Source organism: Lagopus muta, chromosome 5 (genome assembly GCF_023343835.1).
Source record: "Lagopus muta isolate bLagMut1 chromosome 5, bLagMut1 primary, whole genome shotgun sequence".
Lineage (NCBI taxonomy): Eukaryota > Metazoa > Chordata > Aves > Galliformes > Phasianidae > Lagopus > Lagopus muta.
The window spans coordinates 23,085,503-23,111,508 of NC_064437.1; the positions used below are offsets into that span (position 1 = coordinate 23,085,503).

General features: G+C 49.3%; 2 protein-coding genes across 12 annotated transcripts in view; one reads left to right on the forward strand and one right to left on the reverse strand.

Annotated features, from left to right (window-relative positions):
• The window catches only part of PACS2 (phosphofurin acidic cluster sorting protein 2), a 67,050-nt gene extending 54,069 nt beyond the window's left edge, over positions 1 to 12,981 (reverse strand). For all 11 annotated transcript variants that reach the window (XM_048944904.1, XM_048944898.1, XM_048944897.1 and 8 more), the window contains exon 1: positions 12,813 to 12,981. In XM_048944904.1, coding sequence (XP_048800861.1) covers positions 12,813 to 12,940 — 128 coding nt within the window. In that variant the 5' untranslated portion in view covers positions 12,941 to 12,981. The remainder of the gene's footprint in view (positions 1 to 12,812) is intronic.
• Positions 12,982 to 13,164: 183 nt separating this feature from the next.
• SEC22B (SEC22 homolog B, vesicle trafficking protein) lies at positions 13,165 to 21,758 on the forward strand. Its single transcript, XM_048946216.1, has 5 exons — positions 13,165 to 13,374; positions 13,572 to 13,681; positions 17,985 to 18,145; positions 19,257 to 19,403; positions 19,767 to 21,758. The coding sequence occupies exons 1-5, from the start codon at positions 13,300 to 13,302 to the stop codon at positions 19,919 to 19,921; spliced, it is 648 nt and encodes a 215-aa protein (XP_048802173.1). The 5' UTR covers positions 13,165 to 13,299; the 3' UTR covers positions 19,922 to 21,758.
• The last annotated feature ends 4,248 nt before the right edge of the window (positions 21,759 to 26,006 follow it).

A 26,006-nucleotide genomic window follows, 5' to 3' on the forward strand; every position in this document is an offset into this window, starting at 1 on the left:
TGGGAGCTATGGCTAGTCACACAGGACATGTATTTTTGTACATTATGTGTTTCTGACCACTGAGACTCCCACCAATAGCCTCCAATAGACATGCAGGAAAATGACCTACTAACACCACATTTCCCAGAGCTGTTACACATCCCCCATCTGGCATATTGAGCTGAGATTTAAAAGGATAATGCAAAAAGTTCTCTGTTAAGGTACCAGTAAAACATTAAATCAGCTTCTCTGTGCTTATCCATTACAAGGCAATAAAAACATGATATCCCTCATGCTCCTTCCCTCTGAAGCCTGTGTATTTACACTGCAGCCACAACGGGAAGGCCTACTGCTACCTTTCCACGTCTTACAAACAGTGGAATAATGCCTCCCAGCTAAAGTTTCTGCACACAGTTTGCAAGAAGTCCCCCAGAGCAGGGTTTGGCATGACAGCTGGCACTAAGGGAGTCAAATCACGTGTCTGAAGAAATCATATTTCCCTATCAGAACAAGAAAAGGGTTTGGGGGGCTCTGGCAAGGACTCTGGGCTGCCAGAGAGCCAGTGTGGATTTGCTGCTGCACTGCAGGTGTTTTAAAAGCTAAAGACAGAGCCTGAGTTCACTGCTGCCCTGTCTACGAGACATGCACTGGGGAGACGGGATGGACTGCTGAAGTTTCCTGAGACTGGAGAATTGTTCACACTACGCTGCACCAAATTTTGCCTTTAAATCAGAACAGGCTTTCCGTGATGTCCCGGATAACAACAAACAATGGCAATAAACCTATTTCATCTTACCTACAAACACATGCTGCCTCTGTGTTGCTGCGATTCGGTCACCCTCCGAAATCCCAGCAGCACAAGGGCACATCACCTACAACAAAACACACTGTGCCTGCAGCCTCCAGGTGCTGGGCTTTGTTATGCATTGTGAGGGCTACCAAATCACAAATGCATCTCTTTTGATGCCTCCAAATTGGAAAAGGAGCTGTAAAGTCCTTCCATTCAGTGGGGAAGGCAGGGGATGTTACCTGAACAGGTCTCTGATCAGTGCACCAGAGAGCTGTGGCACATGAGACCGAATATTCCTGATCCTTCTAACATCAATAAACCCAGTATCTGCGGTGTCCTTTATTGTACCCCAGCTTTTATATACAACACTGGAAGAGCTAAGGAAAACTCCACCACGTACCCTGGTGTCAGGGACACAGTTAACATCTCTCCTCACTTAGACTCTTCCCTGCTCCAGATATTTCCTCTCTGCACTCTGAACTCACAAGTAGTCAAAAAGTTCTCAGAGCTTCATAAAAATCCAAGCCAAGCGTTTTCAACAAAATCCTCTTTGCTACCACACTGATTGCTCGACTCCTGGAACAGGAGCAGTTCTGAGAGATGCCTTCACCATGAAGTATCATTAAACAAACGTTTGCAGCTGTGCATATTTCACTTCAGTCAGACGATTGTGAATTACACCTCAGTGTGTCCTTGTAGAAAGGAGGTGGGCTGTCAGGGGGACGGGAAGGGGGCAGAGAAAAAGAAAGGAATTTCTATTGAACAAAAGAGCTCCAAGGAAGCGATACAACTTTGCTGGAAGCTATTCCCAACCCACTCAACATTTTTGACTGTATGCAGACATACCAGAACTCCAACAAGGGGCATTTTTTCCAGCTCAAATGTGAACCATCAGCAAATCTGGCCACCACCAGAGAGAAATATGACAACCCAGTGCAATCAGAGAAAAGCACACTGAAATCATCCTTTGGTTGTCCTAAATCAAGAGCTTGCTCCAAGAAAAGAAAGTAGCAGACTCGTACAAACACATGCTCAGCGCCCTGCACGCTACTACTCACAGCTAAGCAAAGCAGGACTCCTGCACAGTTGCTTGCTTTGCTGACTGAGCAGTCATTTACTCTCTGCTTAAAAGTACACAAGACAAAGAGGCACCTTCTCCCTGCTTGCCAGAAGCCCTATGAAGGGCTTTACCAGCATTCACCCAGAGGGTTTTCCAGTGAACCATCCCCCAGCAAAGCACACACTGGTTCTGCTGGGAAGCCAAGCACTGCGCAATCCCTTCACAGCCTGAAACCACAGCAAGGGCCTGTGGCCATGCTGAGAGGCCAGGAGAGAAGTCAGCACCACAGGAACACAGAAGACAGCGTGTGCCTGGGGCACAAAGTGAGGTGTGGGCAAACATGCTCATAGCCCTGCTCTGGATCGTAGCCTGTTGCACCTGGATGCAGCAGGTGTTGGTATCCACAGATCCTCCTGAATGCTGGCACCACACACCAGCAGAAACACTGGGAGAACCAGGCTGCTTTGATCTGCAGGAAGGCAATGCTGCTAAGCAGACACAAGTATCCAAACCCATGTAAAGCAGAAGCATTATCAGAACTCTGTGCTATCAACATCTGTGCAGGGCACTAAAAAGAGCTGAATAGTAGGCACCAAACACATGGCTTATCCACAGAGTTATCACAGATTTTTCTTAAGCACAACCATGTCAGAAAAACATCAGCTTACTGACCAAACATCAAACTGAGCAAATCCACCTCCAAAAGCCCTCTCCTGACACAGCTCCACTCACTTGTTTGAACTAAGCAGGCTTCTTGCCCTCAAGCACATCTCCATGGGCCAAAGGTAAAAACCACTGTAGTTTTGCCTCAGGGAGCAGATTTTCACCTAGGCTGCCAAAGGACACATGTTGGGAGGAAAATATCCTCTGATCAGCTTTGGTATCTGCAGGCAACTGGCTCAGCGGGGCCAAGCATAAGCAGAACTTATCCGAGTGTCTGGAGGTGCTCAAAGTCTATTTGTGAAGCAAGGACAAAGCCTACTGGAGTGTTCATCTCACTGAAGCAAAATAAGGCAGATTCCTGGCAGAGAGAGGATACAGATCCTGCCAGCCTGAAAGAAATCGGAGCACCTTAAGTTCTGGCACACTCTCAGGAACAGCTTAAGGAAGAGGTGGAAGAGCAAATAAAAGGGAGTTCAGCCCCTAGCAAGCCACTGGCAACATGAAATATATATGATCCAGTTCTTGCAGTTCTCAGCTTTCCTTGCAAATCCTTCATTTTAAGGCAGTGGGTGCAACTCGATAGGGAAAGAAGCATATCATCTTTCTGAGAGCTAGGAAGGAGGCAGATATATTTTCACTAAAGGGGACATTTTTGGAACAATCCTTTTTGACAGCAGAAACTGCCCATCTGAGAGGATGGCTGCAAGAATGCCCACCCCTAGAAAATCAGAGCTATGGAGCTGTAGATTTTAAAGCTATGGACTGTAAATCAGCACGAGGATGGGAGCATAGAAAGGGTTTGGGGAGAAGAACAGGGCAGATGTGCAAGAAATTGGTGATAAACGATGCTTTAACAATAGCATTCTTTTATGAAGGAAGCTCTTCCTGCTGTACTTACTCTGCTGAGGCTCAGCAAAGATTCACATTGGGAAGGACGACACGCAGGACCAGCAACTCCTTGCACAACTAGAACTCTCAAACCTCTATAAAATCTAACCAGTAACACAGAGCGTGGCACAGGGGGAACAGCCGTGGGATGCAGTTTGGTGGGGCCATTCCAGCCTGCAGACTGAAGAGGACTTAATAAGGTCTTTTTCAGCCACGTTTTCTATGTTCATAATTTCACTCCACCCCCAAGAGGTCATGCAGATGAAAACATCAATTTAAGTAATGCCAGATGGGGACAAAAAAAGTTGAGAGCTAAATCTTTGCTTATTATAAAACTACTCTCCTTTCTTGTAGAAGCACAGAACACAGTCACTGGCTGGATATTTTGTACACAAGCAGGAAACATCTCTAGGCCGTTTATATTGTAAAGACATTAAGGTCATGTGCTTTTGGCCAAGTATTCCAATACCACGTGGCACATCTATGAAAAAAAAAACAAAAACAAAAACAAGCCTGATTTTGAAGCTATGCCAGGACACCAATCTCCCCCAGGAACACAAAATAATTCTTATTAAATGTGCTCATCAACTCAATTATAGATTTACTGGGTAAAGTTTAAAGATTAATTGTGTTTATACTTTTATTCTCAGTTTGGGCAGAACTCAACAGCATTTAATTTACCTTCAGCGAGCCACAAGTATCAGCAAAGCAAACAGCACTGAAATGTGTGAGTTCACTGTACTACTGAAGCAGACTGCTGAGGCAAAGGAAAGCTTCAGCAACGAACGAACCATTTGCCAGAACACACACAGGTCACTCACATAAAATCCACGGTGAAACTAGGATTGTATAGGTATGAAGACCACTGGGAAACTGTTACAGGTGCAGCTCTGCAAGTCACGCTCTTACTATAAAGTCATTAGCAATGACAGACCCGGTGCAAGGATGCTGAGCTCTGAACAATGCAAGCTGCATCTGAACGTGTCCCATTAGAATCCAGGAGCACATGTTGGAATTTGCATAAGAATCGGTGTGGAAGATTCAGTTACCTCCCAGACAATCTCCAGTGGCTCTGGTTGCACTGTCAATTATTCAAGATCGGAAGTGCCTGGCTGACAATCTCCTCTTCGGCAGCCTTGATCACAAATCCCTCTTCCCACCAGGGAGCTTCCCTCCATGTGAGACAGAGGGGCACAGCCCCAGAGAAGGGAACACCAGCCCAGCCCCACTGTGCAGCCCTGATGGCAGCCGAACCACTGCACACTTCCTGCACACACAGCTCTGCGCCCTGCTGGGAAAGAGCACTTCTGCCAGAGCGCTTCTGGAGCTTTGCTGAAGCAGGCAGAGCGCTGGTTGATGCTCTGTGCCTTGCACACACACTGACCCGTTGCAGGTGGAGGAGGAAGAGAGCAGGGAGCCCCAGAACAGGCTGCGATTGCTGTGCTGGGAACGGCAGCATCCCTGTCCCCGTTACGAACCACCGGGTTCATCCAGGTGAGGTTGCAGTGAAATCAGGGCACACGTGACGAGGCAAAATTAAGACTGCACATGGATCTGATGAGCTGGAAAAGTCTGCAGGACCATCATGAAATTAGAGCTGTGCCACAGGCACTCATTTTCAGAACAGCCCCCCCAGAGGCAGTCAAACTGAGTGCCGGCACGGCCTCCAGCTGAAGCGTGCTCTCCCTGAAGAAACTCAAGACTGAGCGACCTCAAACGCTCTTGCTATATTTGTAAAGCCCGTCAGGAGACGTCCTCCAACAGCCCCGCGACTTCCATGGGCTTAGGAGAGATGGAGCACACCTTGCCAAGGTTCCCACCAGAATGGGGTTAAGAATTTCACTGCCAGCACTGCACCTCAGAAGACGTGAAAATCAACCTCTCCAGTGCAAAAACAGAGCTCTTCTTTTGAGAAGGAGCGATACAATTCCAGACCAAATGCATCCAAACACATGCCATGGCTCCAACAGAACCTCCAGCTGGTACAACCTCATCAGTCTCATCTCTTTGGCTCCAGGACATGGTGTAAAGAAGCTTCATGGGCAGCAAACTTTGTACAGCAGAAAGAAGGCTGTGCTGCGCTTCAGCTGTCCCTCAGAAGCTGCCAAGACAGCCTGCTGGTACGCTGGCTGGACTGGCTGCATGGTATAGGGAACATCCTCAGCCATCCTCACTGTGGAACTGCACCCCCACACACGCTAATGAGACCACACTGCTGCACAAATGGCAGACCTGTCCACTTTGCTGCACCTTCCCACTTCTCATCTACACTACCCGCGAGCCTTTCTTTTTTGTTGTGTTAGGCTGAGGCAGATGGGCTGAGCACCGCAAGTGCATTTTCAGTCCAGAAGCAGCAGCACGCCTGTGCAGCCTCCTTCATGGTACAGCCTGGCGAGCAGCTGCACAACAGGGAATCGCACTGGCACAACCCCCACAAGAGCCGTTCCACAACAAGGCACTGCCAAGCTCTGATCTCACTGTGGAGCACCCAGAGGACCGATGTGTTCCGAAGGTGCAGGCACAGCACGAGCAACGTGCCCCAGCGCTTGCAGCTGTTCCCTCACACCCAGGGCTGCTGCGTGCTCTGAGGCTCGCTGGTCACAGCAAGCGTGTCACCAGTTTGTCACAACATCACGGTCACAGCAGCTGGCCGTGAAGTTGGGGCCTTCAGAGTGTGCAGGAGCCAGGCACACGAGGAAGGCTTGCACAGGCCTTGCATGGCTATCTTCTGCTGGTTCTCAGAAGCTGGGTGGATCTGCATTAACTGTGCTCCCCGGGCAGAGATTGTCCTCTCAGCAGAAAGGGGATACAGACTTATATAGACTATATATAGATAAGGCTTCCTAAGAATCTCTCGACGGGGCTTTTTCTGTGCTCTATATCTAGATCTGGCCTCATGCCTGTCGGGAAATACATAGACACGTGTATGTGCAAACTACTACGCTGTGCAGCCATTAATGGGAGCCCTGCATTGAAAGAAACCCCTGAAACACAGACCAGAACCACAGAACGGACTCTGTGGTTATCCTGTATCTCCATTTGCAGCCCTCCATGTGTTTCCTTGCAGAAATCTCAAGTCTCTCTCCTGCTCACCGCATTTACTTCCCAGCAGCCACGAGAACCTCCCAGCCCTCACGCTATGGCAGCTTTGTCCAAAAATAAAAAGAGTGGGGATCACCAGGTGACCAACCCACCTGTCCGGCCCTACCGCCACGCTGCTGCAGGAGACACGGTGAGCTGATGGAAAGCTCTCAGCGTCCTGGTGCTGCCCCCTGCCCAAATGGCACATGCTGTCCCTGGGGGCATTTCCCAGCACACTGAAAGCCAAACAGCTCTCCGAAACAGCACGGAGGCTGTGGATGAGGAGCACACTGCCACAACATCAAAGCTGATTTTGTATGCTAATCTGCCTGCTTACAGGAGAACAAATGCTATTTTTCTTGACAACCCTTCTGAACCAAGATCTGAGCAGCTATGCAGATTTCAAACTCTTTTGAAATAGCAGCAAACCAAACACTCTGCTTTCAGCACTAAAACGTCCAAGAACAACCACCCTGCAGTTCAGCCAGTAGCTTCCAAGAGATGCTCAGCCTCCAAGCAGCTGCCCCCAAGCACTGGAGCTGCATGTGAAGCAAGACCAGTCCGCAGAGTGGAGTGGCAGCTATGCGGTGAGAGATTAAGTGAGCCACCCCAGAAGGGAGGCACAGCTTGGGACAAGCGTCACAGCCACACAAAGCCAACCAGAAAAGGCTGAAATGTTCTTTTAAAGGCTTCCAGACTGCAGCACACAAGCAGGTAGCATGCACACCTGCTTATCCAAGCTCACAGAGCACTCATCCTCCTCCTTTCCTCCAACTCAGAGTCATGAGGCAGCTTTGCAGACCCTCTGCTACAGCTGCACTGACCCAATCAGAGGGTCTGCACGTACAGTAGGCAACCACCAGCCTAATTTCAGAAGAATCCTCTCTCCAGGGCTGCTGGCTCCTGCATGCCCATTGGAGAGCACTCCAGGCAATTCATTGTTTTAAACAAATGAGTGATTAGCGAGGATCCACTCTCTCCTTGTGAAGCTGGCTGCATGCCCTGCAAGCCACCACATCACTGTGCAGTACTATAATCCAATTAAACCTCACCATGAGAGAAGCTTCACGCTATCACATTCAATTAGCCAGTTAAGCCTCTTATCATCTGCACACTGGGATCTGTTTGGACTCCAGCTCCCACAGCAGTGTTTGAGAGGTGGCATTCTGTGACCAAACAAGGCTGAACATGGACATCCGTGTCTGGAGCCACAGGATGACCATACAATATTGCTGGCTTACAGGAGGGAGAAATAAAGTAAAACCCAGCCATATGCTCCTGCCTGCTCACAGTTGGATGCTCTCTGAGGGCCCCACTCCCCAACTTCCCATGGAAATGGAGACGTTCTGGAGGTCGTAAGTGGCCCGGAGGAATTTCTCTCTCTTTAGTAAGGCAATGGAAAGGCGAAGACTAGTGGAGGACCTGGCAATATGGAGCTTTTTGGCAGCCAGCCACCAATTCCATAGGAAATACCCTCCCTAGAAGGTCACCGTAATGGTGGCAAAATTTGGCCCAGAAGAATTAGAAAAAGCTGCCAAGATGTGACGCAAATAAAGGCAGTGTGCAGGCCAGCTTCCTGCATAAGGCCAAAACATGGAGTGCTCCTGGAAAAAGAAAGATTAAGGGTTGCAAGGAACATAATGGCCTCTTGTAACAGCTCTGTTGAAGCTTTTCTTTTCGTTGGCAGAAAAGAGGGATGTTTTGTTGCCGGTTGATTAATCTATTATGCAAATCATTTCATAGCTAATTTGATACAGCCTCACATTTGCCACAGCAACCATGGAATGCTCAGGACTGACGAGAGGCACAGTACCAGCAGCTCCACTGCTCTCTGGCTGTCCTGATTGCATTGGGAGCACAAAGGGAACACTTCATCTTGCTCAACGCCGTTTTGGGCCTCTCCTCTTCCACGATGGCTAAACCCAAAGCAGGGGAGAGACAGGACCTACTGACACCAAGAGTCAGGGGTTTGGCCACTGTAATTTACCCACACACTTCACCTCCATCGCTCAGGTTTGCATGCCTTTCCTCAAGCATCTCAAATGTTTAACATTGCCTTAGCCAGCAATTTTTTTTTAAAGCCTGCCTCATTCTCATCTGTATTCAATTTCCTCCAGTGGTAAAATGTTAGGCATTCAGTGTTACTCAAACAAAATCAAAACAAAGGTTCCAAATAACCACTTCTGAGATGTACCTAGTCATCTGAGTAATTAGACATTTTCCTGGTTCCAAACGTACCAAGAATCTGCAGTCAGCTCCCAAGGACCGTGCCAGCAGCAACCCTAACAAACAAGAGTTCTTTCTAGACGTCAGTGAACCAATGGATCAGAAGGTTGATATGCTTAAAATGCCTCTTCCTACCTGAATTAATCAGCGGTTTTACTTGCTCATTTACGTAGCATCACTCAGCCACAATCATTACAGTATCAAGTTGTGCACAGCCTGCTCTTGCCACTGCTCGAGCCAGGTTAGAAAGCAGGGACTCACTGGCCAAGCAAGTTCCCATTTCCAGCAGTGGGAAGCATTCTTTGAACCCAAAGGCATTGCTCCCCCTTCTGAGGGCACCTGTAGAGAGCAATCAGCCAGAGGCTTTCCACAGAGCACTGCCATCTCAGTGCTCAGCTGAGAAAGGACCAGGCACCACGTCAGGATGCCAACACGCAGGTCGTGGGACTGCTCACATATCATGCTGATACCCTGATGTGCTCTGAGACTCCTCTGTCGATCCCAGCAACTCACTCACCCTCTGCAGCTGACCGCAGAACAGAGCAGTGGGAGATGGAGCTGGCACTGCAAGAGCAGCACAGAGCCTGGGGCATGAGCAAACTGTTCGGATCTGCTCGGCTGCTGTGAACCCACAGCCTCACTGCAAGCGGTTTCCATTGCCCAGGGATGTCCATGTGCTTCAAGGCCACCCCGCAGCACGGAGCACTGATGTCTCTGCAAAAGCAGCCCCCTGTTCCAGTGCAGCACACAGACTCTCTCATGTTTCCTCACCCACAGAGGCAAGGTAGCATGTGAAACTCGGGCAGTGCCCAAACCACACAATCTCTCTCCACGTATGTTCCACGGGTTTCCTTCATATCTCCAAGTCAGGTCACTGCTGCTCCACACACAGTTCAGCATCACTGCACTTCACACCTCAAACCTGAACTTTTCTAACCATGTGGCAGTTAAGGCAGCAGCTTCTAACAAACCCCATCCCAGGGCAAGCTCTGAGCTTCACTGTCGCTTGTTCCAGAAGAGCCCCTGTGAACAAAGACCTCCCCTAGATCTGTCTCTTCCTCAAACAGCCTCCTGAAGCTCCCTCGAAACAGTAGTGGCTCTGCCATTCACACCCACAGCTTCATCAACAACATCTGGGAGCAAAAAGGAAAAAGAAAAACAGAACACAATAACACTGACTAATTCTATGTGTGAGGAAACTGAGCAGTGAGGTTTGATTCTCCCTGTAGAACACTACTCTTGCTTTTTCAGGTATTGAGGAAACTTTGTGCAATGTAACCTTCCAGGAGGAAAAATATTTCAATGCACAGAAGAAAGAAATGGGAGAATAAGGTAGGCATCTCTCCTTTCTAGAACATAGCAGTTACATCCAAATGAGACAGCTTGAGTTACATTGGTGGGATGAATAAAAGAAAGAACTTGCATTTCTGAAGCAATCCTGTAAAAAAGCCCAGGAGCTATAGGTACTTAAGAAAGATGTCAGAAACCATTGCTGCAAATGGCAGGAGAGAAAGAGAGACCAGCACAAGCACAACGCATCACCTACATTTGTGTTTCACTCAAAACACATGGCTGCAGAACAGCACTGTGAGTCTTCACTGTTACTCTTCCTTAAGTTTAGACACAGCCCGGTCAGAGAGGGAAGCTACAGAGGCACCAGAGCCTTCCAGATCTCACTGAGCCTGTCCAGGCCAAGAGGACGGACTCTCAGCCAATCTGCCATTGAGGCTGGTCAATGAAGAGCAGTGCTTGGAGGTCTTCCTCTTGCAGCACAGCTTGCAGCCATTGCCTGGGGAGTGCAGGGTACACCTGAGTAATGCCAGCTACTCGAAGCACAGCCTGCAGTGCCTCCAGCCAGCCCTCCTGCTGCTCAGCTCACTACAGGAGAAAGCGTTGGGAAATGGGGTCAGATTTATTTCCACAAGAGGGGAAGGAAACAGTGCTCCCTCACCAAACACACACTCCTCTGTCATGAATCCTCTGTCCAACTCCAATCTCTTCTGAGCTACACAGGCTATCCTGCCAACAGAAACATGGAGGGGAACTTGTCACGGGTGGAAATCTCAGAAGAGACTAAGGCAGTTCCACATTACTTGACCCACTCTCCTCCACATCCTCTTTCCACATTCCAGCAGATATCTGCTAGGACAACAAGCTTATCTTTAATACTGTTTCCCCCACAAAACAGTTTTCATCTCAGTATTTCTCATTTTAACACAAAAACATTGAGTGCCTTTGTGCCACAGAAAAATTGCTATACTATGAGCTTAAAATATAACGTAAGGTTTTCAAACTCCTGCCTTCTCCACCACAGTGATTCATACAAAACCTATAATGAAATACAAAGCACAGACCTGAAGTAGCACCACAGGACATAATGTTTAATGGTGAAAAACAACAGAATGTTGGTTCAGCACTCCAGCTGCTGCTACAGACCTTACTGTTTGCCTGGCACAAGCAACACAACACACTCCTTCCCTGCCATCAGACCAACACTACTGCGGGGCCACAGCCTTGGTGCTTCTGACTTCATTTCAGAGCAACAACACACTTGGCAATTGCAGTGACAGTTGCAGTCCCACCACACGTTGCATCCCTGACACAGCACTCGTACAGTCCAGCCTGTATGGAGCTCGCAACCAGCTGGGCAGGATGGGCAAACAGCAGCAGCTGGCAAAGACAATACCAGGGTTGAAGCCAGAAGGACCCACCTACTTGGGACCTCTCACACAAAAGCTGTGTTCCTAGATGGAATACAGGTGCCCCAGTCCTCCCATCACAGATCCAGAGCATGCAATCCAAGCACTTCCACCAGCTCCTGCTTCACAGTTTGCCACAGTGCCTTCAACGCTTCCACTTTGAGCCCCAGCTCTGCCCCTTATGCACCAGTACCCACACTGCTCCTCACAACACCCAGACCCCAGCCAGCTGCCTGCCTCAGGTGCCACTCTGACCCTCCAACATTCCACCACGCATCCAAGCAGCGCCAGCATCCTTATGCTGCAGTTCCTGGTCATCCACAGATCTGCAAACAAGCAACCTATGTCGTGAGCTAGTTTTCGTATCTGCAAGTATCAGCATAAATGGTAATGCAGAACTAAAAGTCCTTGACAGCAACGGACATTTGTGTTTTTTAATTTTAACAGCTGCCACTAGGAGTTGGGTGAGATGGAAGCCCTACTGCCTTCCTGGAGCCATGGGCGCAAAGGAGAGAACAATGTTCAAAGCAGCACTGCAAGAGTGCTGCATGTCCTCTGCACAGCACCAGGGTTGTACAAATGGCACTGGAACCCAGCACAAAATGAAAAAGTGCTCTGACCTACCTCTATCTCATTCCGTGTGGCAGCACAGGGACTCATCAGAAAGAGGTACGTGCCCTCCTGGTGGCAGTGCCCTTCGGAAACCTCCTGCTGCAGAGCAGGACAGCTGAGCAGAGAAAGTTGCTGCATGACACACCTCGCGCTGCCAGCACAATCGGGCTATCCTCACCCAAACCACCCGCAGCTGCAGAACTCAGCCTTTCTGCCCCGTGCTATCACCTTGTCCACAATACACGAGCTCAGAGCGCAGAACAGCCCCAGCGGACGGCTGCCTGCCCGCAACACAGCGATTGTGCCCATCGGCAGAGGAGATGGAGGGACACGGGTCCGACCGCCCTGTGGCACAGGAGATAGATGGAGGCTCCGGGGTATCCGCAGAGCTCCGCACGCCTGCGAGCTCAGCCCGATGACTCCGTTCCCCGCTCACTCACTCTCGCCGCGCCCCCAAGAAGTAAAAGACATTAAAATCAAAGCATACAAGCGCTGGGATCTCCGGCACACCCCCGCCCTAAGCGTGCGCCCGCTCGCAGGCTGGGAAGGGGTCCGCCCGGCGCCGAGCCCCCGCCGACCGGACGGCCCCGAGGGGCAGTGCGCTCCAACAATGGCGGGGGGCGCCACGGTAACGGGGGGCTGCGAGACGGAGGGACCCCCGGAGCGGGGCAGAGGAGCCGAAGCTGAGGAGAAGCGGGGCCGAGGGGGCGGCCGGGCAGGGGCTCCGACACGCGGGGTACCGCCAAGCCACCAGGCCCCGCCGGCTGCCCGCCGAGGGGAAGGGGAGAGGCGGGAGCGCGTCCGCTGCCGTTACCTGGGCACGCAGCTGGGGCTGGAACCGTCGATTTCCCAGGTGGCGAAGAGGTTCATAGGCACGGGCCGCCCCAAGGCCCCGGCACCGCCCGGGAAGCTGAGGCGGCCCCGCTCCGCCGCCGCCGCCATGGCTGCCGGCCTGGCGTGCGCCCACCGGGCCGCCGCCGCTGGCTGTGCCGCCACCGCCCCGCCCCGGCGGGGGGGTGTGGTCACGTGAAAGTGGGCAGGTCTAGGAAGGGAGTGGTAAGGAGTCTGGGCGTGGCTAAATAGGACGGGCGTGTTCGTGGGGGCGGGCTTTATGCAGGCACCGCCCACAGCTCGCTCAGATGAGGGCCGCGCTGTCGCCGGGTCGTTTCCTGTGGCGCGGCCGGAAATTGCCGGGCGGCTGTTGGTGGCGGACCGGATGTTGTAGTGGCAGTTTCCGGCCAGCTCAGTGGTGGCTGAGGGGGGAGGAGGAGGTGGCGGTAGGGCAGTGAGCAGAGGCGAGGATGGTGCTGCTTACTATGATCGCCCGCGTGGCGGACGGGCTGCCGCTCGCCGCCTCCATGCAGGAAGATGAGCAGGTATGTTGGGGTCTCAGCCTAGCCAGGCTCGGTCTGGGCCAGCTAGGCCCGGCCCGGTCCAATCGATCTCGCTCTTCTTAGGCTCCGGCCGAGCCCCGCCGACCCCCACGACCAGCACTTCATCGAGCCGTTGGGACGCGGGTGGGGGGTGTTTTCCGGGTAACGGCAGCTGCCAACGGCCTGTCCTCTTCCCGCAGTCCGGCCGCGACCTGCAGCAGTACCAGAGCCAGGCAAAGCAGCTGTTCCGTAAGCTGAACGAGCAGTCCCCTACGAGGTGCACTCTGGAGGCAGGAGCCATGGCTTTCCAGTAAGTGGCCCTGGGTACGGTGGCACGGTTAGCATTTGCTGTCTCTGGGGTCAAAGGAAGGTGGTTCTGGGTCCTCTTGGGAAACTGAGCCCTCCTAGGGAGGGTGAATTGTGCAGCTGCCAACTGCTGGTGGGGTAATAGATGTGCTAAGGGAGAACATGTGAGGTATTACATCATGGTACTGCCTTCTGGCATTTCAGCTGGCTGCTTAGCTGTGCCTTTACTCAAGACAGTGTAGATTGTACACTTTAATATCCCTTTTTGTCTTCTCTGGGTTCTTTATACCCTTTATCATTTCCAAAAACAGATGTCGTTGGTAAAAGCAGGTTAGCAGTTCCATTGTGAACTTCTTCTGAACGAGGTTCTCCTTTCCCTGTGTCCCGTGAGAGTGTACCCTTTTATTCATCCATATGCTCAAGCATATAGTCTGTGATATATTTAGTTTTTCTAATAGTTAGCATGCATTTTTTTCACATCTTTGATCTTATCAATAAATGTGTTGCTGCATTTAATTAATCTATTGAAGCGTTTGCAAACTTAGCTTATGATCTCTCTTGACTTTTCTGCCTGCTATTAAGTGCATTTGGATAACGAAAGCCTACAGAGAATGTGGGTCTGGCACCGTTACCACCTAACCAGCAGCCGGGGGGCCTAGAAAGAAAGTAACAGGTAGAAGAATTGATAGCTTACCAAAGGCAGGAGAAGAGGAAATGCTTTTTTGTTATGTAACAACCTAGCAGAATAATTGCTAAAATAAAGTTAACTTAAGTTTTTAAAGAAAGCTAAGTTCTTGTCAAGAATCAGAATTATGTTACCAGCAGAAATATTTATGTTAGAGAAGCAAATCTCTGTGAGACTGAGTGCCGTATGGTATTGACAGAACAGAGATGTGCAAAGCTTTGCTGTGCTGCCAGCAGCAGGGTTTTTTTGCCGGCTGATTTCTGGTTGCCTTTGTTATGGAGTTACAGTGTCAGTGATTCAAGCAGTCTGGCTCTTATCTCTTCTAGAGCTTAGGCAATGTTCCAGAGCTAACAGGAGAGTACTGTTCTAAATCTTCTTTATAGAAGTTAAAATTTTCTAGAGTTCAAAGAGTTTGTTTCTAGATGTTCCAGTGGCACTGCATAGGTGTATCTGTGACTGTGAAGCCCTGGGGACGAGTCTTTAGAAATCCTGGTAAACTCCCTTGTCACACTGCTTCCATGATGCAAGCAGAGCAATGTCTGGGAAGACTGCTTCAGTTGCAGTGCCCAGGGAACCGAAGCCAGGAGGATTTAGGCAAGCTCATGTTTTGATGGATGTCTCAAAGAAACACCCAGATTATGTGGCTGGCTAATAAGCAGGGATGGAAGTATCTATCTTTCTGTATTCAGTCTCTGGTCAAGTTCCACAGGCTGCTGACAGCTGCTACTGCAAAGCACTCTTGTGTTGCTGCTTTTATCATAGGATACAAAGCAGGACCTTCATGAAATGAAGAATGCTTCCAGATCCAAAATTCTCCTCTGATAACGGTATAGGTAGGGAGGAAATAGGGGAATCAGAGATGGTCATCAGTACTATTTTAAACAATGCTGTTAGTTAACACAGTCCATCTTGTTTTCTGCCAAATCAGTGCTCTGACTGCTGAGGGCAGCATAAGCCAGGACTGAGCTTTTTGTGGTGTGAGGGAGATCCTGGCTGAGCTTGCTAAAAAGACTGTGAACGTTTTTAGCTTGATCAGTTCAAAGAAGAGTCTTGCCTAGATGAAATCTGAAGCTCAGACTAACACTGCTGGACTGATTGTCATCAAATGTAATCTTCAGAGCAGCTCCAAAAGCTGTGTCACCGTTCCAGGTACAGCACTTGCAGTAATGGCTGTGCAGGCACAGAAGCACCTCCATACTTTGCTCTGCTGTCAGTTGTGAGTTGACCTTTGGCTCGTCAGTGGTTTAAGTGGCTCTTACCTGTCATGTTGAAAACAACCCTTGGCCTTTACTGCTGATACCAATTAGAAGGATAAAGCTTTTCTCTCTCAAACTTATCCCAAATAAATACAGAAGCCTGCTAGCTGCCCTCAGCATGCAGCAATCTAGAGTTAGAAGTGGTAAACTGCAATGTGTGCACTGCTGGGCATGCAGTGGGATCAGGTGCTGTGCAAAAGCTCAGAGGCGTGCACCAGTGTGAAAGAGGCATCCAGCTGTGCTGGAAATCTATTCTGATCTTGGACTGAGGCTGCAGAATGGCGTGAATCCAGGACAGAAGGAGGTGTGGTTGCTTGCTGTGGTACTGACAGATTATACTGACTTCATATTTGATATCATATTGGGGAAAGCAAGTGGGAAATAAAGCTGAAGGGTTCCAGGCAGGACCAGCTGGCCAGAAGAGACCATGGCTTTACTGGCTGGGTATGTTCCTTCATTTGCTCTCATCTTTGAGAGCTCTCAGGCAATACTCTTCTTGTCTGACAAGAACCTTGCTGCTTTCAAGTACCTTCCAAAAAGCTTCTGGTCATGGCAGTGGCTAAATCAAGCTCTGAGTGATAACTTAGAACAACCCTGAGCTGCCAAGAAGGTCTCTGAGGGTGAGGAAGGAACAGAGGCAAGGCATACGATAGGATTAGACCTACAGACTAGTGCAGTCTGAGCTGAGGGACACACAAAGGTATTAAAAAAAAAAAAAAAGGGTGGACTGTAGTGGCTGAAATTTTTTGCTTCTGCTTGGAGTGGAACAGCTGTTCCTTGCAGTCTGGCAGGTTTTGCACACAGATCACTGAGGCAGCAGAAAAGGACACTCAGAAGTGAGTTGAGGATGGTTAAATCAGAGGGTCAAGACCTTTTTGAGTATCTGGAAAAACCACAGGCTGTGGGAGGAAGTTGTATTATATGCTGGATGCAGCTATTGAAATGTTGAAGCTTATTAACTACAGTGCCCCTATGACTAGATCAGCTCCCTAATACACTGTTAATCTCTAGGTTAATTAGACTGCTACATAATGGCATTATTAGACACAAAGTCAAGGGAAGGTAACATAAATGTAAAACTGGAATTCCATCCCGAGTAATAGAAATATTTGAAAGTATATCCAGAGCTATCTGCCATCTCCACTAGCTTGGTTTTGGTAGAATTACTGTTGCCTTTATTTTTGTAGTGGCTGAATGAGGAGAAGAACACATGGAACATGCAACAGCAGATAGCTGTAGTGAAACAAGTAAAATAAATAGTCTTAAGTCTCATTCTTCCTTATCCTTTATTGCAGTAGGCTTTTTAGCTGAGTTGTAATGGAAGTTTCCTCCCTATTTCTGCTCACAGACACTGCTATCCGCAATGAAACAAGCTCAGCACTAAACCTTTGTGAACAATAAGAATTAGCTGCAATAGGGAGTGAGGTGGTAGGAAGAGAACATCTCTGTGTGTTCAGCTGCACAAAACAGGGTTAAAGAGCAACAGTAGCTCCTGTTTCGGCACCAATTTGGGGGCTCCTAACATCACAGCCTACCTTATCCATTACAAATAGGATGAAGATGTCACCAGAGCCCATCCAGTACCAGTATTTTTATTCGGCTGTATGCTGAGGTCAGCTTGTAGAAAGCATTGCCCCAGCAATAGGGGAGTGTTGGGGAGGAAGGCAGCACTCAGCCTTCCAAAACAGGACATGGGAGCCAGCAGTCACTGGGTGCTTCGTCAGAGCTTTAGCACATTGAGACCAAATTCCTGTGCGTGCCTTCCATCTGTAGGCCTCAGGTTTGTGGCTGTGCTGTGTGATCCTTAGACTGTGCTTTCCATCTTCCCTTCTTTCTGCTGGCAAACTTTCTAGTGCTTCTCTTCTTCAGGCTGCAGAAGGCATGCGTGATAGAAGGGAAGGAGGCAAGCTGTCCTCTCATTTCACTCCCAAAATTATAGCATTTGTTGCTGGCATTTTTGTTAAGCTGGAGATACTCACAGCCCAAATGTGGTCCCAGGGAAGTGAAAGTTCAGAGGTCATTCAAGCTGGTACAGGGTCTAAGGCTGCAAGAAAATTTATTTTAGGTGAATAAAAAATAGCCACTACTTTGCAGAAAGTTTATACCCAGGCCTGACATAGCAAACTGGAAGTACATTTGTCCTGTTCTCATTATTTGGGTAGCATTTTAGCCAGGCTAAAATGAATCGTTGCTCCCAAGTTCAACTTTCAGAAGAATTACAGTCAGTGACAGTAGGGTTCTACAAAGCCAGCTAGGTTCTCAGCTTCAGAAAGCTGTTTACTTGGGGGGAGAAAGGTATGATGGATAGTGTCTAATAGGATGGGTACAAAAGTGCTTGATTGATTCTCTATTTTATGTTCTTCTAGCTACATCATTGAGAAAGGGGTGTGTTACCTGGTCCTGTGCGAAGCTGCGTTCCCAAAGAAACTGGCCTTTGCATATCTGGAAGACCTGCAATCAGAATTTGATGAGCAGCATGGCAAGAAGGTGCCAACGGTCTCCAGGCCCTATTCCTTCATTGAATTTGGTGAGGTCCCTCTCTGCAAGGCTAGTTAGCAAGCTTATTGCAGGGGCTGTGGCCACAAAATGCTCCCCTGCTCGGCCTATGGAACTGACAGTTCAGTCTCTTTTTGGTGCTGTTAAAATGGGTGCTTTTAGCATGGAGTATTTATGAATAGAGACGTGGTAAGAAAATCATAAATATCCTTTAGCTCAGATTTCTTGCTTTCAGTCTTTGGGCTTGTTTCCAGGGAATGTTTGCTTGCAGTCTGCTGGCTGTCTTAGCACTTCTCCCACTCCTTTGGCAGCCAGGCTGCTCTGTGTTCAGTGAGTGTTTTCTCCACTGCATCTGAAGGAGGTGGTGTGGAACTAATAAAGTGTAGTAAGACATTTTTGATACAGCAGCCTGAATGAGAGTGTGTGGGAAGCAAATTGTGAGAACATTAGTGTCCAGCAGTGTGCTGGGGAGGGAAGAACAACTCTGACTTGAGGTCTTTTTGTTCTCTTTCTGGTGGTCTGCTCTCCACTGGTGTGCCCATTATGTAGGCACAGAACTGGGGCTGTGTGGGTAGAGCCTGGAAGAATATTATTCTCCCGGAGCAGTGCATATCCAGCAGCAAAGTCTCTCAGCCTTCTTGCCTTGCTTTTAGGTTAAGGCCCTTCTGTGCTGGCCTGGAGCGGCAGGGTGAGAAGCCTAAAGCTTCTAACCCATGTCTGCAGCCTCTCCCTGCAGCTACATTAATGCTTGGAACTGGTTCTTAACATTTTCTTATTTTCAAATCGAATAATTAGCTTTTGAGATGGGAGGGCAGAAGCAAGGGTCACTTTGTGTTGTACTTTTTTTGTGTAATAGTTTTCATTTGCAGTGAAAGATATATTAACTTGAAGCAGAAAGTTTCTGATCTTATGCCCTCTTGTGTCTCTATTTGAGTATATGTTTCAGTGAACACAACTAACCAGAAACATCAGAGAACTGCTGATGTCTATCAGACTGTTGACTGGAAAGTCTTCAAGCAGTGGTGGGTGCTTCAGCTGAAGAAAGCATAGGCTGAAGCAGAGACAGATCAGTTCCTTTTGCTTGGCAAAGCAAGCACCACAGGGAGGTAAGCATCCTTCTTGATGGTTCTCTCTTGTTCCAGACACCTACATCCAGAAAACCAAGAAGCTCTACATCGACAGCCGGGCGAGGAGGAACCTGGGTTCCATCAACACAGAGCTGCAGGATGTGCAGAGGATTATGGTGGCCAACATTGAGGAGGTCTTGCAGCGAGGAGAGGCACTTTCAGGTACGCGTGGTGGCTGCTGTTTGGCGTATGCTTACCCTCAGTCAGTAACGTGGGTAGAGCACATCAGATGGGAAGTCTTCCTAATCCCGAGGTCTCCTTAGAAAAGCAATGGACTCAGCAGGTGCATCATTTCTGTCAGTTGCATCCTGAAGCACCTGATGGATACTGGTGCTACTTCTGAGTGTCTCACCACGCTGGGTGGCCCTGGTAGAACAAGCACTAGATCACAAGGCGTGCTGTCATGCAATACTGCTGCTCTTCCAGCTGCTCCAGAGAAACTCCTTCAGTTAATGTAACATCTGGGTGATACCTGGTTGGGTTGATGACTTCTTGATTAACTTCTCTGCCCTTTCCCTCCAACAGCTCTGGATTCCAAGGCCAACAACTTGTCCAGTTTGTCCAAGAAGTACCGTCAGGATGCAAAGTACCTGAACATGCGTTCCACTTACGCCAAACTTGCGGCCGTAGCTGTGTTTTTTATCATGTTGATCGTCTATGTGAGATTCTGGTGGCTGTGACCTGGTTACGCTGAAGAGGGAAAGCTGGTAGCCTGGCAGATGTGTGTGTGTGCAGGACACTGTTCACTGGGGATGTGCATTAGAATCCACGCAGGACCATCACCTTTATACAAGTGTCCTGAAAATGTTAGGCGACACCTGAGTGCTACACCTCTTAGTGAATCCTAACTGTAAGTGTAAAGGCTTGGTGACTACAGGCTTTTCCCCTGAGGCAGTTTGCACTAGGATACTGTTGAGGCTGACCTGCGGCTCTGCACCTCTCCGAGCAGGGAGCTTTGGGAACAGCTAATCAGTGCAGTTTAGCATCATCACCTTTTACGTCCTCCTCTTGAGTAGCTCTAGTGGGAACTGGACTCTAATGAACATTCCTTGTGTTGGCAATGTTTGCTTTTTTTAGGATCTGGATCGGCGGTTTTTTGTTAATATTTTCTTTTTAAAGATCAGACTCCCCTGTTTGAAGGCAAAATACTGCTCTGTACATATTGTGGTAGCTTTCACCTCTGGACTAGCTGTTGTTGAGTTTTCTGTGTCTGACATCTTGGCTTATCACACTTTCAATTGCTTTAGAAACAAAAAGATGGTAAATTATGCCTTAAATACATTCTGTCTAGTGCTAGGAGAGGCAGTGAAAGGCTTCTGTATTATTGATCCCTACAAAACTAAACTACAGGTTTGTATGTGTCTACTTTTCCTCTCCTGGCAGCTGTGTGTGACAGTATGTTTCCATGTGATTAAAAACAGGGTGTATAACTCAAGTGCTGTTGGTGCGGGCGCAGTGCAAACTATGTCAGCATTATGTCTATTTTCCCTTCTCTCTGCACATAAACTACATTATTTCCTTCTACTGTACTTTCTTTCCAAAGTGTATCAACTGCTAGCATTTCATCTCTGGGATGCTTGTTTTCTTTCTCCCTCTCCATGAAAACAACCAAAAAATAAAAGCAAAACTCTGAATGTTCTTATGAAGAAAAGGGAGTGTTTCCTTAAAAAACACTTCACCTTTACATGAAGGATTCAAGAGGATAACTTAAAAACAGTGGAATCCTTTGGAAATGCTACCTTTTTTTTTTTCCCTGCAGTCACCCTCTCCCTACCTCATATGGGAAGCTGAAATTGTAGGTGAAGAAAAACTCACTGTGGGCAATACTATATAGCTGCTTCTTTCTCACGGGCCAATCTATATAGTCTCAGCATAGTGTGATTTTACTTTTATTCCAGCTATGCTAGGAGCACTATTTTACCCATCAGCTTTTTTTTTAACTTAAAAGAACAACCTCAAACCACAAAACCCTAAAGCTCAGGCCTGCCCACTCTTCTCTGCACTTAAGTGTCTGTTTCTGTAACTTGGTAGGAAGCAGGTAGTGTCACTGAAGGAAGCTTCAGGTCTCCCCAGTAACTTTTAAAAGCACGTGTTCTTGTGTAGTTCTGGAAATCCAAACTGGGACATGGGAATGTTTTCTGCCACTGGGTAGGGATTTGAGGAGCTGTTGTCCTGCCCAGCCTGGTGCCATGTGGGACTGGCAGGGAAGCAGTAGCACTGTCAGTCAACCAAGCAAATCCCATCTGTCTTGTACTCTAGAATTTCCTGATTTCTGCATGATGTCTCCAAGTGTTACTTTGTTGATTGTTTTATTATTACCATTTTTAATCTTTGCAAGTGGTGTCACTAACGGGTGACTGTCCCAGTGATGTAGATCTGTGTGTGATGTGGGTACTGGAAGGTGAGCTGACAATGGCCGTAACTGGATTGTTGTGACTTGAGGGGGAGACGCTGCTCAGCAAGCAGTTGCCTGCTGCAGCCCAGGTGTCAGCAGTGAAATAAATGCTTCTGAAAAACCCCCTTGGCAGCGTGACCGATGTTTCTGTCGTTCTATAGGATGCTTTATTTGCTTCTGGAGGCACAGGAGGGTAAAGACCCCACAGTTAACTGTGTGCAGAGCAACACGTGCAGCCTGAGCGGTCAGTGCCAATGCAGGCCCAGAGCTGTTGCCTGCAGATGGCAGTGCTGGCACGGTGCAGAGACTGTAACTGAGGGCTCCCCATCTTGTTGCACTGCCCCAGCCTCCCTGAAGCCCTACAGCTTAGCTGCACCCAAGGGTTAGCTGGTTTGTTTCTTTTTTAAGAAAAAAAGCTGTTTGTGTTGGCTGCACTTGCTGCTGCCATTGCTCAGGTCTGGGTGCCTCTGGGTGTCCCTGTGTCCATAAGTGCTGGAAGGGATGGGGAATGTAGAAAGGATTGTGTGGGACTGTGCCCACCCTGACCCACCGGGAGGCTGTGCTGGTGGGTGGTAAATCCTATTCTCTGTCTCCTTATATGCTGCTGTCACATGTAAACCAGGTGCCATCTGGCACAGACCACAGCGATGCTCTGCATCATCACCTCTCCCCTAGAGAGAGCAGTGGTTTGGGTGCTGCAGGGTTTTGGTTTCTATGTTTATTTGGGCATCAGCTGCTTCCCCCCACTTTGAACCAGCTTCTCACACTTGCAATCCTCCCATTTATTTATTGTTGGGTTGGGGTGGGAGGGGGAAGCACATTCTGCATCTTTTTTTGTGGTGTCAGGGGGTCTCTGACCCCAGGTGGTTTCTGGCAGCTGCTTTGCTGTGAATGAACGTCTCCCAGTGGCAACAAGTGTTGTGCCAGCATCGCTGAGTCAGGGATCTACACATCTGCCTGAGGACACCAGTCACAAAGTAACAGCCTGCACAGTGAAGGCCAGGATGGTAGGGCATGGGGTTCAGTCCTCACAGCACCCAGTCCTTGTGCTATCTCCCTCAGAGGCTCTGGGGCTTTGCTTCTTAGGATGGGCTGGCTGGTGAGTCTGGGAGGGTGCCTCCTGCTCCTTGCTGCTTGCTTTGCTGCTGAAGTGACCTTTAGAAAAGGAGAATGTGTCTTTTCTGCTGCCTGAAAATGAAAGTTCTTCAGATGGCAGGGCACTGCTACCACAACTAGGTTTGGAGGCCAGCCAAGGGCAGCTGACTGTAGGGAGCAATCCTCCCTGAATCACAGAATCATGGAATGGTTTGGATTGGAAGGGACCTTTAAGATCAAGTAGTTCCAACCCCCTGCTATAGGCAGAGATGCCTCCCACTAGACCAAGTTGCTCACAGCCCCATCCAGCCTGGTCTTGAATGCTTCCAAGGAGAAGGCATCCACAACCTCTGTGGGCAACCTGTGCCAGTGTCTGACAACCCGCACAGTACAGAATGTCTTCCTAATATCTGCTCTAAGTCCACCTCTTCCAGTTTAAAGCCCTTTCCCCTTATCCTGTTGCTATATGCCCTTATAAAAAAGCCCTCCACAGATTTCCTGTAGGCCCCTTCAGGTACTGTGACTTGTCTCAGCACACCATAGATGTCCTAGGGCACCCCAAAATGCCCCATCCTCTCTATCTGGAGAGGTGATGCAGCTGGGCTGGATTGCAAGGCAGCAAGCACAGGGCAGCTACCAACAGCCTTATTCACTCCCAGAGCTGAGCCCTCCTGGGGTCCAGCAGCTCCCAAGGCCCTATAGCCAACATGTGAGAGAGGCAGGCTCTGACCTTCCCTCCTCAACTGCTCTGCTCACATTTCCCCAACAGCCTCTATAGACATCATCTCCCCAACTTTCCATCCAACCCTACCACCTCCCCTCACCTGCCTGGCCCCCAGCTCAGGCACTGGCTGGGTCCCCTTTGGGACATGAGGTACCACTGTTTGTTGTGCCCACAGCACTGAGCCCCTCAGCAGCTGCTCCCAGCTGACTGCAGCTATGCCTGAACATTCAAGCTCAACTGCAGGAAAGGAAGCAGAAATTGGTGGGGCTCTCCTGAGCTCCCAGAAGAGCCATAGGCAAGCAGGCAGGCACTAAGACCCATGCTACAGGAGTTTCTCTGCTGTGATGGCTGCAGGGAGAAGCCCAATGTGATTTTGAATCATGGTTTGTAAAACCCCCAGTGGTTGAGCCCCGGCGCTCTGCTCAGAGATGATAAACTCGTTTCCTGTATCATTTCTTTTTTTTTCTTCCTTCCCCATGTTGTGCTGCTGCCAGCGCTGCTTCCCGCTAGACTCCCCAGCCCTTCAGCGTGCCCCAGGGACTGCCTGCTGCCCCAGCATGCCATGTATCCTGGCTGTGCTCACTGGAAGCAGGGCACCTTAACATAGTCTGGAGCTGAGCGTGCCTTCCTTGCTGCCTGTCACCCAGGCATCCAAAAATGGAAGCAGACACAGGATTTGCATAGAAAAGCAGAAATAATGTGCTCCTCAGTGACCTCAGTGACCCTGAGACCTCTGCACATCCCTGCCAATATGTGCCAGAGCCAGTGGGAGCATAGGGAACCCAGGGTTCCCTGAGACCTCTCCCAGAGCTGAGTGACAAACACTGCTATTGTCCTGTCTCCATGTCCTTCTGCATTAGGGCCTGTTTGGGAAGGGGCCGTCTGTGCTGGATGCCTCCTCCAGCAAGTACAGCCCCAGCAGCTCAAGGTAACCACAACTGGGTGAATTCTCACTCCATCACATGCCCAGAGCTGGGAAGGCCTCGAGTTCAGCAGCCACCCTGCATGTCATCAGCTTCGGTAAAAGCAGCACAAGCGGAGCCACGCAGCCCCAGCAGGGGCTTATAAATATTCCCAGGCTACTGGAGCGGGTGCTGCTGCCCAGGAACCAGGCAGCCAAAATTCCCCCCACGATTAACTGCAGCACACAAACAGCTCGTGGTGCATTCCTGCGGGGAGCGGGGCTCCCTCCCCACCAGCCAGCCCGCTTGAGGCAGGAATGCCTTCTCTCTTTTTTTAAGACCAGCTAGCAGGTAAGATAATCAGTGCAAAAGCCAAGTCATGTGAGTTTTAACAGCAACAGATGAGCCACAGCACAAGCTATTTGTGGTGCAGGCACAAGGTTGCCAACCCTGAGGATTTGGTTGGAAGCCTCACTCGCTCTTGTTTTTATTAAGCCCCTTGACTGCTGAAGTCTTGAAACTGTGAAAGAACCCAGCTTCTATTTTAATGGAGCTCCAGCTGATCTGTTCACAAAAGAGAAAGCTTGGATGTAAGACTCAATCCCCCCAAAAACACTGACAGGTAAAATTAAGGCAACTTTGATATGGGTGTGTAAAACTCTGGGATTTAAGGCAGGCATTTGGGTGTGTGCTGTGCAGAGGTTTGAATGCCTGAACCGCTAACAATGTCACAGAAAGGTTAGTGCAAGAAAATACAATTTATTTTGAGGCTGACAATGAGTTCCTGCAAAGCTGGTGAAACCAGCAATCCCTGTGAGGTCAGGACCAGATGAAAAGCATAACTCTTCTCACTCAGTGCAGCTTAGACACAAATGTATCTTGCACCCCATGGATTGAGCTGAGCTAAGCACAGCAGCACTGACACACACCTGCAGGACAGCGTGCCCCCAGTTTCAGAGCTACGAGCTAACTGGTTTCAATGGGCAGAAGGTGCCACGCAACAGGTGCAGGGCCTCAACTTGTGGGCACTTCTCTGATGGCAGCTCCAAGGGGACACCATGTTGCATCATCACATCCCCGGTACCATGTCCCTGTGGGCTTCCTCTGCCAGGCCGGAGAGTGTGAGCTGGAACAGGATTTGTTCTCCCCATTTTTGAGAAGAGATCAACTGCTGGGGATCACACCACACTGGGACCTGCACCCTGACACCTCTGGTGGCAGCCCAGCACCATCAACCCAGCATGACCACTCGTCAATGGCCAGCAAGGCAGCTTGCTTTGAAGCAGTGGTGCAGGAAGTGTGACAAAGGCTTGAGCTGAAAAGCAACCTGCAACCACTGTTATCAAAACAAGTGTGCCATTACTTTACAGAGCTGGCTGCAGGAACCGTTTCAGAGGGAGACTTGCAACAGCAAACTGCAAAGGCATCACTGCAGGGCAGTGCTGAGGCTCGCTGACCGCTTGATCTCCCTGCCTTTGTCAGCCAAAGTGCCAGGATTTCCCTAATTGCCACTACTGCTTAAATAGCGATACTGCAGATCTTCTCTGTTCAGCTCTGCTAATCCCTCAGCTGGCACCGCTCACCGTGCAGCAGTTCTCCTACTGCCCTCCACCTGCTGCCCTCAGCACCCAGCAAGATGCAGTAAGGGG

Excerpts from the sequence above, each read along its gene's own strand:
- SEC22B (XM_048946216.1), top strand. The coding sequence starts at position 13,300 with ATGGTGCTGCTTACTATGATCGCCCGCGTGGCGGACGGGCTGCCGCTC. Across the intron at positions 13,375-13,571 it reads CCATGCAGGAAGATGAGCAG|TCCGGCCGCGACCTGCAGCA; the intron begins GTATGTTGGGGT and ends CTCTTCCCGCAG. Across the intron at positions 19,404-19,766 it reads GCGAGGAGAGGCACTTTCAG|CTCTGGATTCCAAGGCCAAC; the intron begins GTACGCGTGGTG and ends TCCCTCCAACAG.